The 16,839-nt window shown below is 32.5% G+C and overlaps 1 protein-coding gene across 1 annotated transcript in view; it reads right to left on the bottom strand.

Moving 5' to 3' along the window:
- Window positions 1-10,519: 10,519 nt before the first annotated feature.
- The window catches only part of GCS1 (mannosyl-oligosaccharide glucosidase), a 30,172-nt gene continuing 23,852 nt past the window's right edge, over window positions 10,520-16,839 (bottom strand). The window contains exon 3 of the mRNA XM_090405648.1: window positions 10,520-13,047. Within this exon, the coding sequence (XP_090261774.1) occupies window positions 11,131-13,047 (1,917 nt within the window). The 3' untranslated portion in view covers window positions 10,520-11,130. The remainder of the gene's footprint in view (window positions 13,048-16,839) is intronic.

Here is a 16,839-nt window from a genome sequence, read left to right as displayed (position 1 = left end):
TAGTTAATTGAAAGTATTTCTTTTCACTCAGCATAGTTCCTTTCAAGACAAGTTCTAGATATTTCATACACACTCCACCCAACTTAATGAGGTATAAATGGAGATAAGATGATATACTTGCATATTAAAGTAAATTACTCCTTTCATTAGTCTGGCTATATTATCTGAACAATTCTAAGACATTGGTATTTTCCAATAGATGCAGACATAAGATCAGGGGGATGTCTGCTTTATCATTCAGTGCAGTTTTCTTCATTCTTCCCTTTCTATAATGACCTACATGCTAATAACTCAAAAATGTTATAGTTAGGTATGACTGGAAAAAATTTTGTTTTTGCACATCTACAAAAAACATACATATATGGTTAAATAATATGATATTTAGAATTTATTTTTTTAAATAACGAAACCTGTGGTGAGATCATAATTAAAAGAAACACATGTGTTAACCACAGTGAAAATTATTTAATTGTAAATATTTCATCCTAAGTATCTTAGGACATCATCAGTACAGTAGTTTAAACAATAATAGGAATAACATACAGTTAGGGTGCATGATTACAATAGAATCTCATTAAACGTAATGTGTTACAGAAGTAAAAAAAAAAAAAATAAATAAAATAATTATTTTACACAATTCTGTATGACAATTTCCCATACTTTAGGAATAGTAAAAATATCGTAGCAGTTTAAATTTGGTCTGTCTAGATAAAAATTAACCTTCTTCATCATTGCATCAACTTTGCATTAGAAAAAGAATCTCCACAGCGTATCTCCTTTTTGGATTTACACATTCAAAAAAAAGAAGACGGTTCTATCACCACGTCTGTCTTTCGCAAGCCTACATTCTCAGGTCACTACATTCACAATTCTTCTGCTCATCATCCATCTCAGAAATCTGGCATTATTAAATCACTAGTTTCCAGAGCACACAAATTCTGCTCCTCTGAAGAATCTCTAAACCAAGAATTAGAAGTAATCAAAAATACAGCCATCCTAAAACAACTCAAAAAATCATCAGTCACTTTCCCACACATCAAACCAGACACGAAGAAGTCCATAGGATTCCCATACCTTACATCAAAGGCATCTCCGAACGTCTTTCTAAAATTATGAAGAAATACAATTTTGCCACTACTTACAAACCTATCAACCAAATTTTCAACTTGTTACCTTCTCCTAAGGACAAACTCTCACCTTTGATGTTGCCTGGCATATATGAGATTCCATACTCATGCAAATTGTCTTACTTTGGACAGACAGGTAGGGCTGTTCAGAAACGCATCTTGGAACATCAAGACCACATTCGTCTTTTTAAACTGCAGAAATCTGGCCTCTCTCAACACAGAATTGAAAATCCAAGCCATAAGATCCATTGGGAAAAGTCTAAACTTTTACATAAATCTTTATATAAGCATGAATGTTTATATGAAGAAAGTTCTGAAGCCCTACTACACAGACCAAATTTAAACCACAACGACGTTCTTACTATTCCTAAAGTATGGGAAATTGTCATACAAAATTGTGTAAAATAACAATTATTTTATTTTATTTATTTATTTTTTTACTTCTGTAACACGTTACGCACATTTAATGAGATTCTATTGTAATCACGCACCCTAACTATGTTATTTCTATTATTGTTTAAACTACTGTACTGATGATGTCCTAAGATACTTAGGATGAAATATTTACAATTAAATAATTTTCACTGTGGTTAATACGTGTGTTTCTTTTAATTATTTAGAATTTTTATTTTAAAAATAAACTTACCCCCCCCCCTAAAAATACATAGAAGGCTCACTCAGCATTTTCATTTATAACAATACATTGAGTTTTGTATTATCCAAATATTAATTAACCAAGTAGTCTTGTATAACCAAATTACAAATTTTCAGAGGCCTCTGGTTCCCATAGTCTGTCTTTTCATGTTTTGTGTATGTAGCTGTTTATCGAAAAACTGATATGCAAATCATCACTTTCTTAATATGATTTGTTTTTACTTTCTGTCCTTGCACATTGGAAGTGAGTGATCCAATTAATCACTGTACCAGCCATGATTTATTTGCACATCAATAAATATTGATATGAATTGTCCATTAAGATTGAAATATAAATTATATAAATATAAAAATATAAATTTCATCCATATGGCTGTTTGGGTGGTTCAACTATATTGCATTAAACCCAAGGCATGAAAGCCTGTGTGAAATATTTTCTATTTTGTTGAAGCGCTTTTGTTAAACTATTCTGTTTTTGATTGGTTTGAAAATAAAATTTGGAAGTGTTTCATTTTCAGTGATGCTATTTTGTGTATGTATAAATCATGCTATCTTAAAATTGCCTTGTAAGTAGCAGCCAGTGACATTACTTGTCTGCTGAAAATGTTTATGCCATTATGACCAATCATAAAAAATATAGTTATTCAGACTGCTGAGAACAGTAACAAGTTTCAGTCAAATTTTTTTGTTACAATGTCTGCTCTTCTCTTTTATTGACTTATTTTTTAAAGACCAATATGAATTTAAGCCTCTCATAGCATTGATATAATAGATAATGTACTCATGTATACATATAGAGAGTATACAAAAGGAATAATAAGTATCTGTGTAATAAAGTTGTACAGAATCAGAAATATAGAAATAATTACTGAAATCCTATTTTGTACCAAACAAATTAAATTTCCAAATTTTTGGTGCTTTTTAATCCGAGTTTATCTCCCATCTGCTTTCTAGATGTATCTCTCCACTCTCAAAGTTCCATTTCTCTTCACTTATTAACCAGAAATTATAAAAATCATTTGAATGGAATGAATATATTGCTGAATACACATGAAAACAGAGTTTATTCATTTTTGCTTAGTTACATTATTATTTGTCAGATCTTTGCACTCTCCCCAGACAAAACTGCACTATATCACCAACACATGCTTTGTCTCCTTTTTATTTTTAGTGCCATTTTCCCTTTCACAAAAAAACAGTTACTCTTAGAAGAATTATTTACTTCCTGGTTTGACTGCAAAAGTGAAATGCATTTTACCATTTTCCTTTCAAGATAAGTCCTAGATATTTCATACATATTTACACTATGTATTTCATATAATTCAGAAAATAATAATAATAATAATCCATCAAAGCAATATGAAATTAGCTACTGTAATGCTTACTGGTTCTGTGGATTTAAAAAAAAATACTGCCTCAGGTCATAAACAAAACTGGATATATATATATAATGATTTGTCAATCAAGCAGAAAAAAACAATATTTGCCTCTTTAAAGATACTTCTGAAATTGGCTAATCATTCTATAGTATGCTGCATACTGTATGGAGTGCACCTTAGTACTGATGTCAGCTGCTGATCTCAGGGTCAGAATATCAGGCTCTGGTCCTCATTTACACTCAACTCTCACTTATAGTTCCAAGACGTTAGGTAGTGCACACCAGTCGCCACATCTCAGTAAACTGCCTCGGCCAGCAGGCTAAACTAAGTAAGGATATCAGCAATATAGAATGATGTAAATAGGGAATGTCAACCTTTACGTGTACAAAGTCTGGAATGGCCAAGATGGCAGAAGAATCAACATTGATTGATTAACGACACCAAGGGCATGACAGCAAGATGAGCAGCACATCAAGGGCAAGCTCCTGATATCTAAGGGACTTGTGGCCAGCCACTGTGGAAGAGATTGGAGCCTCACCATGTACTTATCCATAGTAAACCATGAAACACATCATGTCACAATATGAAGTTAGAGATGTGGTTGAGCCAGCTTCAACCATCAGCTCTTATAGCTACAAGGAAGAAGAGCTTGAAACCGGGAACTGTAAGACAAGAATCACTAAGGTAGCATAGAAGATGATATTCCAAACCCTCCAGGGAGGATATTCTCAGATGCTCCTTGTCTAAAAACCAGGAGCAATCTCTTGAAAACAGTAATGTGGAACGTGGACACTCTATGAGGCAAGCAAATTAGACAACTTAATTCAGGAATTAGAAGTGATGAAGGCAGATATTGCAGGTATCAGTGAAGTGAGGCAGACAGATACAGACATAACAGGAAGAAAAAATCATACTATAATTTACTCTGTCAGTGACTTACATCTTAACTGATTAGTACTTGTTCTATAATAGAATTGCAAAATCTCTCCAAGGATAATGGCCCATAAATGACAGAATCATAACAGCCAAAATAGCTGCATAGCCTTTTAATTCATGTATTATCCAAGCGTATGCAAACTCAAAAGATAACTCAGACAAAGAGTTGGAACATTTTTATGAAGACATGCAAACTGCAATCTCTAGGCTAAGTCAGATGATATTATTATAATGATGGGCGACCTAAATGCAAAAGGCAAAAGTAGGTTCAGAAAAAAATCTCATTCTGCATGGGTAATCAAGGGTTGGGAATTAGAAATGAAAGAGATTGAAAGATTGATCCAGTTCTGTGAAACCAATGACTTAATAATTGCAAGCACATTAGTTAAACATCCTCCCAGAAGACTATATACATGGAAAAGCCCTGGAGAAATATAGAAACCAAACTGACTATATAATAATAAGCAAAAGATTCCAAAATGCAATAACAACACAAACAAAAACATATCCTGGAGCAGACATGAGATATGACCATAACCCAATGATTGCAAAAATCAAAATAAACCTCAAGATACCAAATCAACCATTCATAAGAGAGATGTATAACTCAGACTCACTCAACAACCGAGATGTTAAAGACTGTTTTTATAAAAGAATTCACAAAATCCCTTAATAAGTCTGACACCACAACTCACACAGAAAATAGAAGACCAAGTGATGAAATGAATATGAACTGGCAAATATTAAAAAATAGCATTAACGACACAGCTAAAAATATGCTATCACAATTAAAAAGGAAAAAAGAATACACCTTGGATAAATGAAAATTCTTAAAGTTGATGGAACAAGTTAAAAAAGTTAAAGAACAAATCCAAATATAAAAGTATAAATAAAGAAATAATGCAGGAAAACCAAGGAAGAAAGGATAAGGAATAAATGTACTGACATAAAAAAACTTTGACAGAAAGCACAGAACCAGAGAAATGCATGAAAAGATCAAAGAAACGACAAACAGGACAAAAAAGTAAATCACATGTGTCATTTGAGATTCAAGAGACCATATTTTAACTGATAAAAAAGAAATCACAGAAAGATGGGTTGAATATACAAGGGAATTATATGAACAACAAAGAAATAATATTCCTGAACAGACAGATTTAGAAGAACCATCCATTTTACTATGCGAAGTTGAAAATGCCATCAAAAAACTAAAACCACATAAAGCTGCAGGAATGGATAATATCTTGGAAGAATGGTTGAGGGGTCTAGATGAAGGACTGAAATTCCTTACAAAATTATGCAATAAAAAAAAAGAAAAAAAAGATGAGTCTTTGGTCTCCCTGGAGGTGTCAAATAATAATAATAAGAAGAAGAAATATGAGACTGGATTTGTACTAAAAAGATATTAACCACTCAATTTTCATTCCAATTCCCAAAAAACAAAAAGTTACAAGATGTGAAGAGTTCAGGACAATTAGCCTCATTAGTCAAGTAACAAAAGTTCTTTTATATGTTATTCTTGAAAGAAATAAAAGAAAAATAAATATAGAAATAAATGATACAGAAAGTCACTTTAAGGAAAATGGAGGTACAAGAAGGTATTTTCAACATCAGAGCCAGCATAAAAAGATAAATTATGAATTCGTAAATATTTTGAATCGAATTATTTAGTTTGTTTAAATAAATGAAGTTATGCAAATAGAGGAGCTACAAGCAATTTGCACATTCTGTAAAATGGAATTTTTCTCTATAATGTGCAAATTGCTTGCAGCTGCTCTATTTGCATAACTTAATTTATTTAAACAAACTAAATACAGTTTAAGTGCTGATGATGAAAGTTTATAAGAGAATATTTCTTAATCATATACGAAACTGACAATTTGTACTAATAAATGGAAGTTTTGAATGCTGAAATGACCATTGTAATGATTAATTTATGCTGATTGTGCAAAAACTGACTGGAGAAAATAAGGTATATATACTTTATGACAGCCCAAGAAAAATCCCAAAGAAAAAGTGAGATAAAATCTTTCTTCCCAAATGCTATGACTATTTTTTCCCCAGCAGTCATGATTTCTTCTTTAATTTTTTAACATGTTAATTATTCCCACCGTGTTTTGTTATGCTTTTAAAATACTACCACAGGTAATAAAGATGATAACAGATGATTCAAAATATTTACGAATTCATAATTTTTTCAATGAAATCTGTGGCATGTCCAAGAAAAGCTAGTTACTGTGATTACAAAATTCACATATCTGACACACGATGGCGCCACTTAGGCATGTTTGTGCATTGTAGGAAAGCACCATTCCAGGGTCCACCAATATGTGGAAAAATCAACTATCTAAAGACACTATTTACCAATCTATTTGGATAATACAGAAATCAACGTGTTAGTTATTGTACATCATATATGGAGTATCCTAATACATACTGCAATGCACTTTGGTAAGAAATGCTTCCTGATTAACTTTGATATGACCTTCAGTAACAACCTCAGATTTGCAAAACAAAAATTGTAGCATACATCATGCTGTGAACATAGCTTAATCTATTTTTAATTATTATGGCAATATGAAAGCATGAATATAAAATAAATCTCAAAACTTCAAAAGAAACAGAAAATCATTTACAGTGACTGATTACTTTTGGATCACTTTTTGTATTCTACTTGCATAAAAATGCAAGGAGAATGTTTATTGCTATTTTTCTTATGAATATAACTTCTGGTTTCAAATAAATTTCTTTACTAAGCTTTGAATAACATTAGCAGAATGGTACATTGTGCAAAACAGCCACCAATAAACGATGAAAAACAATACAGACCTAGAGATATAGTGAACCAGTTGTGCATGAATAATTTTTCTTTATGCCGTCTGTGTAAAAAGTCTAGAATCTGTCCCATCCATGCAAAACTAATCTGCATGACTGTGTCAGAATGACGATATATAAACCATTTGACTACATGGTCTACACATGGATATGCAACTTACCTTAAATTTATAATAAAAATGAACTTGAAAACAGCTAATGATTGCCATTTTTAGATATTTTAATGTAGTCACCAGACTATGACACTTGATCACTCTTTCATCCACAATCTACAGCAAATCTATACACATTAACATACCTGAATATTAATTCAAACACCCTTTACAACAATATGGCTTAGTAAAAACATAAGTGTGATTCCTTTGCTTTAACATCATACTGCTAATCTCATATACTGAGTAGATGGACAGTATAACAAAAACTGTGAGCTTAAATCGTACTTTGGGCATAGATGTTTGGTGAACTTTAGTGGTACATGACCTTCAGTGCCTAACGTTGCCCTGCTTATTGGAAACCTGAAGTGGCTTTAAAAAGTTCCATGTTTGTTCTCAAGAGCAGCGTTTTCAGATTATTTAACTGTTAGCCCACCTGCACTATTACATGTGTGGCAAGTTCACAACTTTTCAGCCTTCTGCGTGAGTGTGTGGGTGGGACTTTGCATTAAACAGTTTTATTGCTAAATGGATGCATATTGCTTCCTTCAAATAACTTGCAGACTAAGAGAATCTAGAAATCACTCTTAAAAAAAAAAGCAGCAGCCCAAAGGTTGAAGGGATTAAGATAGAGTGAGAGAGAGAGAGAAAAAAAAAAAAAGTGGTGTTGCATGCCTATTTAGACTGGATATTCTGTCATATGGCTTATGACAGAATAAGAAAACCTGTGCTACAAAATTCGAATCAATTTGACAATTTGATTGCATTTTTATTGATGTATGAAAGTTTTAAGAGTTCACAGCGAATCAGCACTCACCATTGGTCCAATGCAATTGATTATAGGATAACTTTGAATACTTTAATTTATTAATATTAATTATCAATTAATATAATTTTAAATATGGAAAGCATAAAGGTCAAATGAACAATAGCTGTGCTTCATGTGCGAAGTATATGTAAGAAGCACAAAGGTTCACGCTTCGTGGTGAGATCAGATTATCATTGGCAAATACTAGAGTGAGACATGGATAATTTAAATTTTGATACGACTTTTAAATACAGCCATATAATATGCACAGAAATCAGAAAACGTAATCACTTGGGAAATTATTATTTTTCCGGATTGAATCAAATAAAGAAAGGCTGAAATAACTTGTTTTACTTATTTATACGCAAGTTCCAACCTCATTTGACCATAATCATACAATCTGCGAAAGCTCTGGCAGAAAACGAGACATTCAGTAGATCATCAATTGTAAATATGGGAAAAAAGTTATTTATGGAAAATTATATATTAAAAACTTGTCTATATTGGTGTCTTAAACACATCAGTTCACACTTCATGCATGCAAAACCGATGAAACTCGGAAAACAAAAACAGCAACTCATGACAAATGACAATGCTTAATTAGATTGCTTCACACAATAACCAACCACAGCCTGTTGATGTCTGGGTGCTATTGTCTCAGCACTAAGTGTTTGTTTATAGGGCTCAAAGGTCAGTCTTTGTGATGGCACACCCTTGGCTATTAACATGAATGTGATGCAATGTTTATGTGTGGAAAAATGTCCTCTTCATGAAGCATTAAAATAATTATTAATAATTAACATATTGTGTTTAATATGTATGCCAAAAATAAAACAATGTATTTTTATTAAAAAGCTGAAGATAATTGCGGATTATAACATTTACAGAGAAAAAGTAATATATAGAACTATGTGTGAGAGCTTATTCAATTCAGAAGGACACGACATTAGTAACATTGAAAATAACTGGAATGAATGCCTAACAGAATATAGTACATTTAGTATAATCAAAGTTTCCATTCTCATGCAAATAAAAGATTATGCAAAAACTTGAAATGAAGCAAAAATAGTGAAATAAAACACTAAATGCATTAGCAAGCATAGCAAATAACTACAGAACCATGTACAGTTGGATGGGAAACTGTCAAACCAAGAAATCAGAAGCACTAAAGGGATGTGTACCATGTATGAGAGAAAAAGAGAGCATAAATCAGAATTCTAGAAACACACACACTACAACAATAAAGCAGTGGAAAAGCATGCAGACTGCTCCAGATATGCATCCATTATATGGCATCTATATAGTGTGCATTCAATTCAAATCAGTATGATTCTGAGCAGGTTTAAAAATGCTTTTCATGGAAGCATAAAAGATGGTGATTACAATAACTTAAGTCCTGAGCTATGCATTCCTGTGGTTCAAATCATATTCAAAACTTTTTTTAGGCTCACAAGCATAGGGTCCTCAAGTTCTCTACAGTTAAATTAAAACAGTCTGAGCTGAAACATGCACACATTATGACATAATGATGTACTTTCTTACCAGACAACCTTTCTGTATGTGTTGTATGTTTATGTCTCCACTGTTTTCTTCTCTAAAGGCATATATTTCCTTGTAATCCAATCCTTTTCTTATTCTGAGGAAGTAACTGCCTTGACTATGAATGTTCCACTAGTGCATTAGATCTGGGCTGCTGAATGTTTTTTAATTAATTACTTTTTTTTTATAAATCCTACTGACAAAAGGCTGTAAACCTATATTATATGTGAGTAATAGCTATGGAAAATTAGTACTAATGTAAAGTGCAAACAGCCACGTGTGCACCACGCCACTGGGGTGATTTAATTTCATTAAATTTCTTTTTTTTTTTTTTGTTGTTGTTGTTTTCTATATTTACAATGAATCTATTATATTATATATTTTCGTGATATTTATATTATTTATTTTTATGATAATTCCATTCATGGAAAGCTGAAAACTTACAGAAGATTAGCATTGCAAGTTGGCTAAGGATTAGATAATCTAGGAACTCTGCTATTTCAGACATCAAACATGGCATTTTTCAATTTACTTCATATATGTATTAAAATGGTGATTTCACACACAAGAAAACAATAATCATATGCTGTTTAAAAACTATCAAAAACATTCTTGATAAAGTGGGATCTGACCATAGCCTGTTGAGTAGAGATGCTATGTACTTGTTTATTACTTACTGTAAATTTAGTGTTCATTTCATTATTTTCCAGATGTTTATTTATCCTGAAGAAGCCTATTTGTAAGAAAATGTAAATACTGATATAAAAAAAAAATGTAAATGATATCACACTATATTTCTTTACATATCCATGGAATATAGACACATCACAGTTATCACGAATGTTCAAATTTTTTATGATGCTGTACACATTGATTATTTTTGAAAAAATCTGGTGCTTAGTAAGTTTCAAGAATGTGTATGACTGAAATCCCATAAACTTGCACCAGATCAGTTCTCTCTGAATATATGCCTCTCACTACAATGCTGTCATCAACATGGGGAGGGCTAGAAAGTGTGTAAATATAGACAAGTTTTTTTTTTTTTTTTAGTAATAATGTATACTTTGCAACAACAATGATCTCTAATACTTATACTCGAATGTAATATTTATTTTGCATATAATTACATGCTTTTCAGATAACTTCTTTATATCAGAGCTAGTAGCCGATTCTGGAAACACTTTGCGCATTAAAAATAAACTTTTTCTTACTGTAATAATGTAACTGTGGATACTAATCATCCCCACACAGCTCATTATGCAATCACTGGTGAAGGGATTTACTTACATACCTAAGCATAAGAGGGTCATAGCATTCTGTTTATTTTTCCATTTTTTTCAATTAACCAATGCAATAACTAAACAAGTATGGAAATCCAAAGATTAGAATATTAAAACCTGGTTTTAATTGTCCACTAAAACCAAAAACAATACATGCCAGTAATTGTTGTATTCATGTAGACTGATGAAAGGACAAAACAAAGATAACAGATTCTTACAGATTTTACAAAATAAACACCTAAAAGCAATAAAGATACTGAAGAAATTACTTAAACTACAGTTATAATTAAAAGTTCACAACATGGTGTATGCCAAAAATAATTTTCTTCTATTTTTTAAATGCACAGAGTAAATTATACTATAGCATGCCTAATTAAAATATGCTGGTGTTAAATTAAAAACTAGTACTTTATCTAATACTTAATATATTTCACCCATCATAAGTAAAACAAGTGCTGACCAACCAGTGAAAGGATGACATCCTTTTCCATTACCTGTCTTGTCATTATATTGTTCCCATATATAACCAGTCCTGTTATATTCACTTAATATATTAGAAATTATATTTTTCCTAAGCTGCTTGTACAATGTAAAGGCTTCTTGCTGATAAGGTCCTGGAACTGTACTGTAATAATGAAGAGCACGAACTGATAAATAGTTAATATTTATCCAGATAGGACCTCGCCAATAAGGAATGTCATGTTCTGTGTTGTACTTCATATACAATGGTGATGTTTTGGCTAGCGAACGAAGACCAAAATTTGTCCAAAGCAGTTTTGGTTCTTTAAGATCTGAGAGTATCTTTCCAAGTTTGGGGCTTTCTGGTCTAATTATCTGTAGTAAAAATGGAAACAAGCTTACATATCCAAAATTATCTATGAATTTCAACTGCGGCTCTTCTAAAACAACACGTACCTTTTCTGGCTTAGAAGCAACATGTGCTTGTCCAGGAGGAACTGGAGGGCGCTTTGGTTGTATTAACTTAACGCTGTCGGTGTGAAGTCCATAGTCACTGTAGGACTGAGATGTAGGAGACCAGTGAAGAGAATCCAAATTATTATTATCAATCAGATATTTATATGTTGCAGCATATGGTTCCCACTGTTCCCCTATTAACTGTGCAATGTTTGACATAGCTCCAGCTGCAACTGCCATCCAACAACGAAGATCTAAATGCCTTTCATCATCTGAAGGATGGGATGCTCGAGGATAATCATCAAGTCCTGATGAAAGTGTTTTAGGATTGAGCTCTCTATCAGTTTGGCTGTCTCTTCCTCTCCATCGGTAGGTTCCTTGAAGCTTTCCATATTGAGTAGTATTAAACCATTCAAACCATACTTTTAACCTTGGAAATATTAGCATTAAAAATGATTTATCTTCTGGAATGTGGCCACCTTGCATTTGTCGTAAAAGACTTTCTAATGTAAGAAAAAAAGTAGGAGGATTGGCATTAGTGTTTTTCTGAACAATAAATTCTTCTGGAACTTTAGATCTTGCTTCTAATCCAAGAATCTGTTCTCTTGGAATCCATCCTTCTTTATTTATTGCATCTAACCAATGTCCAAGAATGTCTTTTGTACTATTACTGTCCCAATGACTAATGAGCAAATTATGAAATCCTTCATCCCACAGAAATCCTCTTGGAAAAAATGAACGAGAAGGCACAGCAGTGTATAGGGGTATCTCCCAGTATTTTATTGGTTCCTTGTTATATTTGGACTGAACAAGAGATGAACCATAAAAATAGCCAATACTTCCCAACATATTGCTCAATATACTTTGGGCAATTTTAATTTCATCTTCTGAATATCCTTTAGAAAGGAGTCTAAATGTTTTTTCAAATTTCTTTTCAAATTCTTTTTTATGAATGCTTAATTGTGCATCATATGCATGCCCAAATAGTTGCTCTGACCGATCATAAAAACTGGCAGATTCAAATACAATTTCCATCTCAAATGGTGGCAGGGCAGTTATCTGATGTACAATAAAATTAGGTTGCTTAATGCTGTCCTCCTGATGAAAAGAATGCCCTTTCAAACCAAACATCTGAACATCACCTTTTTTAGATTGAAAGAGCATTAGGTTATGGAGAATAGTTTCCTTTAACTGGGCAAGCCCAGTGGGTGCAACAGTATTTAAAAAATTATACTTAATTATAGCACCATTTGTAGGATTTGAATGAAATGTAAGAGCAAACTTTCCTAAGGAATTAGTTTCACCAGTGATTTTAATTAAATGACTTTCATCCACTACATGAGGAGTAATGCTTCCCTGGCCATTTGTGGCTGTATAAAACAAGAGGGATAAAGGAACTGCTGCTGCTGTGTTATTAGATACCTATGAAAAACAATTATATAAAACATATAATAGCAAGTAATGATGATGAATTAAAGCTTACACTTAACTCAAAATATTTAAATTAAGTAAAAATTTAATCCTTTCTGTTTATATGTACTTAAAATATTTCTATATATATTTAGTGTCTATTTCTCTTCACATGAGGAGACAAACAATACAATCTAGATGACTAATCTATTTCACACAGTGATAATATGAGGTCTGTTCAAAAAGTTCTGGGACATGATTTATTTAAAATCTATACAAAAGCTTATGAGTATAGAAATATATCTCCTTGGAAATATTCTATATATGTGTTCCTAACATTTTTCCCACTTTTGGAAACATCACTAGAACTGTTCTAAAGGAATGGCTTTGAGTCATTCTGTGTAATTTCATTAATGTCTGGAAATCTTCATCGTTTAAGTACAGATTTTATCTCAAGAAATAAGAAGAAATTACATCTGGTTAATAGGATGGGCGAGGTACAACTGCAATGTTCATTCTTTTGAAAAGAAATTTGCAAGTTGAAAGAGCTGAATGAGCTCTTTGAACAAGCAAATGACATCTTCAAACAAAGTTTGACCATCTTTAAGCCTTCTGAACAGCTCAAAAGTCTTTGAGTAGCTTAAGGCATCATCCTAGAAAGCTATTTTAACCATTGGATAAGTTTCTATGGCTTTATTTTTGTCCAGTTTTGTGTACACCTATTGTTTGTTAATTCCTATCATTAGGATATTTAAAGAAAACTCATGTTCATTCATCAAAGCTCTGCAGGGAACTGAGGTCACACAATGACTTCAGGTTTATTTCATCATGTTATGGCTTGTCTACATACATACGTACATATCTGCTTACGAAACATCATGCTAGCGTGACCAGTTTCTTTATAATAATAAGTCCTGGAACTTTTTTAATAGACTTTGCAAACGATATCAGTTTGCAAAGTCTATGATGGGAAATCAACTTGAACTGAAAAGGCAAATGACAGAGTATACTGATGGTTGTTTTAACTGCAGTTTTAAATTCACATCTTTTTACATATAACCCCAACTTAGTCAGTATGTGATGGAAGAACACAAGAGGGTTAAGAGCTTTAGATTTGATAATGACATCAGATGATGTGATTACAAATGAGGTGTCGAAGGAATATATATGTAGTGTGTGAAGAAAGGATATATGTAGTATGTGACTGAAAGTTTTTTCACTTGGTTATAAATTAAATTAAAGATGCCAAGAAATTATATTCCAGTTTTATCCTTTATCCAAGTGTAAGCAAAGAAAGTTTGCATATGAAGTATCTTCACAACTAAGCTACTTGTATATATATAGTGGTTAATGATTTCACATTAATTGTCTTAGTATTCCATAATGCAAAGCATACATCCTTTAAGGTGTATATAATGCTCTGCATTATGGGAAGGACAACTAACTACCCAGACTGGTTTCCACCTCTATTGAAGTCTCATCGGCAGGAGCCAGAACCAGAAGAGTACCAATGCAGAAATCATATATTTCCCATTTACAAGTAGTGAAAAGGTGTAACACCTTATTATTATATTATTAATATTTGCTTACACTTGGATAAAGGATTAAACAAGAATAGAATTTCTTGGCATCTTTAATTTAATGTAGTATGCAAAACAAAAAGGGCTGGTGACTATAACAAGTTCTGAAAGCTGAATGGTACTGCATCTCTGAAGTAACATGATGGAAAATGATACCAAAAGAGCAAAAAGGCTATAATACTTACAGAATAGCTAACAGACATTTGAAATTGCAATGTGCTCAACTTGAAATATTGAAATTAAGTAAAAATTGTCAGTACATTATGAATATAAACAATGATACACACACAACTTGAATGATAATGTCCATAGCATTATGAACATAAAGTACATGGAAAAATTCACACCTGTAGCATTTGCTGATATAAGTATATCACATACATAGCTTTTTTTTTTCTCTCTCCAAAAAAGGTGCCATTTTCTGCTGTGGATATTATTTCTCACTTGTACACTTCTAACATTATATAAATTCCTACCTTAGAATACTGTTCTCACATTTGATATAGTCATCTCCCTTAAAATGCTTGTGCTATTCAGAACAGGGCAATCTAGTTAACTAACCTTGACATGTATACATGTCAGGGCTGCCACTGATACAAAGTTTCCATTAAAAATGCAATATCTTGGATATTTCACTGAAATAACATGGATACAAAGTTTAAGATGACTGACATATTTCATCCACATGAATATTTTGTTGGTTAACTGATGACTAGGATTTCTGGGACAGAAACAGTTTGAGACCTTTCATAAATTTAAATTTACAAACCTGAAACAGAAAAATGTCAAATTTATTATAATTTTTAATTTTAGTAAAATTATTATTGTATCACATAGATTATGGATGATTATTAAAATTTTATTATGAATTAATGAAATTATCTGTCAATGAAGTACATTAAAACAGCCACACATAACAGACATTTTTATTACACTTAGCAGCTCAGATTAGTTCACTCACAGCATTACCTTCTTATCAGGACAGTTTCTTAGTTCAAGGAAAACAATAGATCACTTCTCTTTCACAACTGACTTTCATGCTGTAATGCATGATGAAGTTATTCTTCTTATTATTTTTTAAATTTGGATCACATTTGAATAACTAATTGGTAAGATAAAAATTATGTGTTATATTATTATTATTAAGAGAGACCTCTAGGGAGTCAGAGACTCATCGAGGGAGGCCACATACTACACACACCAGCTATCATACTTATTCTTGAATTCATTCACACTGCTTGCACTCACAACATCCAATGGCAATCCATTCCAATCACGCACCACCCTCTGAGAGAAAAAAATCAAGGCCTTACATCCTTCTTGGCAGCTTTCATTCTCAGCTTCCAAGGATGCCCTCTCGTCCTTTCCCCACCCTCCATAAATTGAAAAATCCCATCAATTGAAATCCTGTATGACCCTTTCAGCAGTTTGAGAGTCTCAATCATATACTTTTTGTGAGCTTCCTTTCAAGTATCCTTGTATTAATCATATATATATATATATATATATATATATTAGGGTTACCAAGTATATAATCACCCCGTCTTTCTCCTGTTTGCTAGTGTCTGCAATCTACAAATTCTCAACCTGTCTTCATAATCAGTATTTCACAATCCCGATATCATTTTAACACTCTCCTTTGTACTCTCTCCAATATATCAGAATCATATCATAAACCAGGAGACCAGACCTGCATGCAATAGTCCAAGTGAGGTCTTATTAAGGCCTTGTAAAGAGGCAAAATAACATCCTTATCTTTACATGTGAACGTTTGTTTGAGCATTGCAATTATCTTTTGAGTTGCATTTGCAATCTTTGCCACATGGCCTGTGAACTTCAATTTCCTATCTATTAACACTCCAAGATCCCTAGCCTCATCAATTTCTTCTAGCCTAATCCCACCAATATAATACGACATTGGATAGGTAATCATGACGAAGTGAATGACTTAACATTTACTGACATTGAACTGACACCCATTTTTCCATGCCCACAATTCCAGCTAATTCAAATCATTCTGCAAGGACTGCATATCAACAGCATTCATGATTACCCTGCCTATCTTTGCACCATCAGCAAATAACTGTATGTCGCTTGTCAAATCCTTCCCAATATCATTAATGTACAGATTGAAGAACAGTGGACCAAGCACTGATCCTTGTGGTACACCACTTCTTACCTTAAACCTTGCAGACTCAGATCCCCCGTATACCACGTTTTGATA

The sequence above is a fragment of the Typopeltis vanoorti genome, chromosome 2, assembly GCF_054136105.1.
Source record: "Typopeltis vanoorti isolate ZY-2024b chromosome 2, IOZ_Tvanoo_1.0, whole genome shotgun sequence".
Taxonomy (NCBI): Eukaryota; Metazoa; Arthropoda; class Arachnida; order Uropygi; family Thelyphonidae; genus Typopeltis; species Typopeltis vanoorti.
Note: the sequence above shows the minus strand (reverse complement) of the source record. Positions and strands in the feature narration are given on the sequence as shown.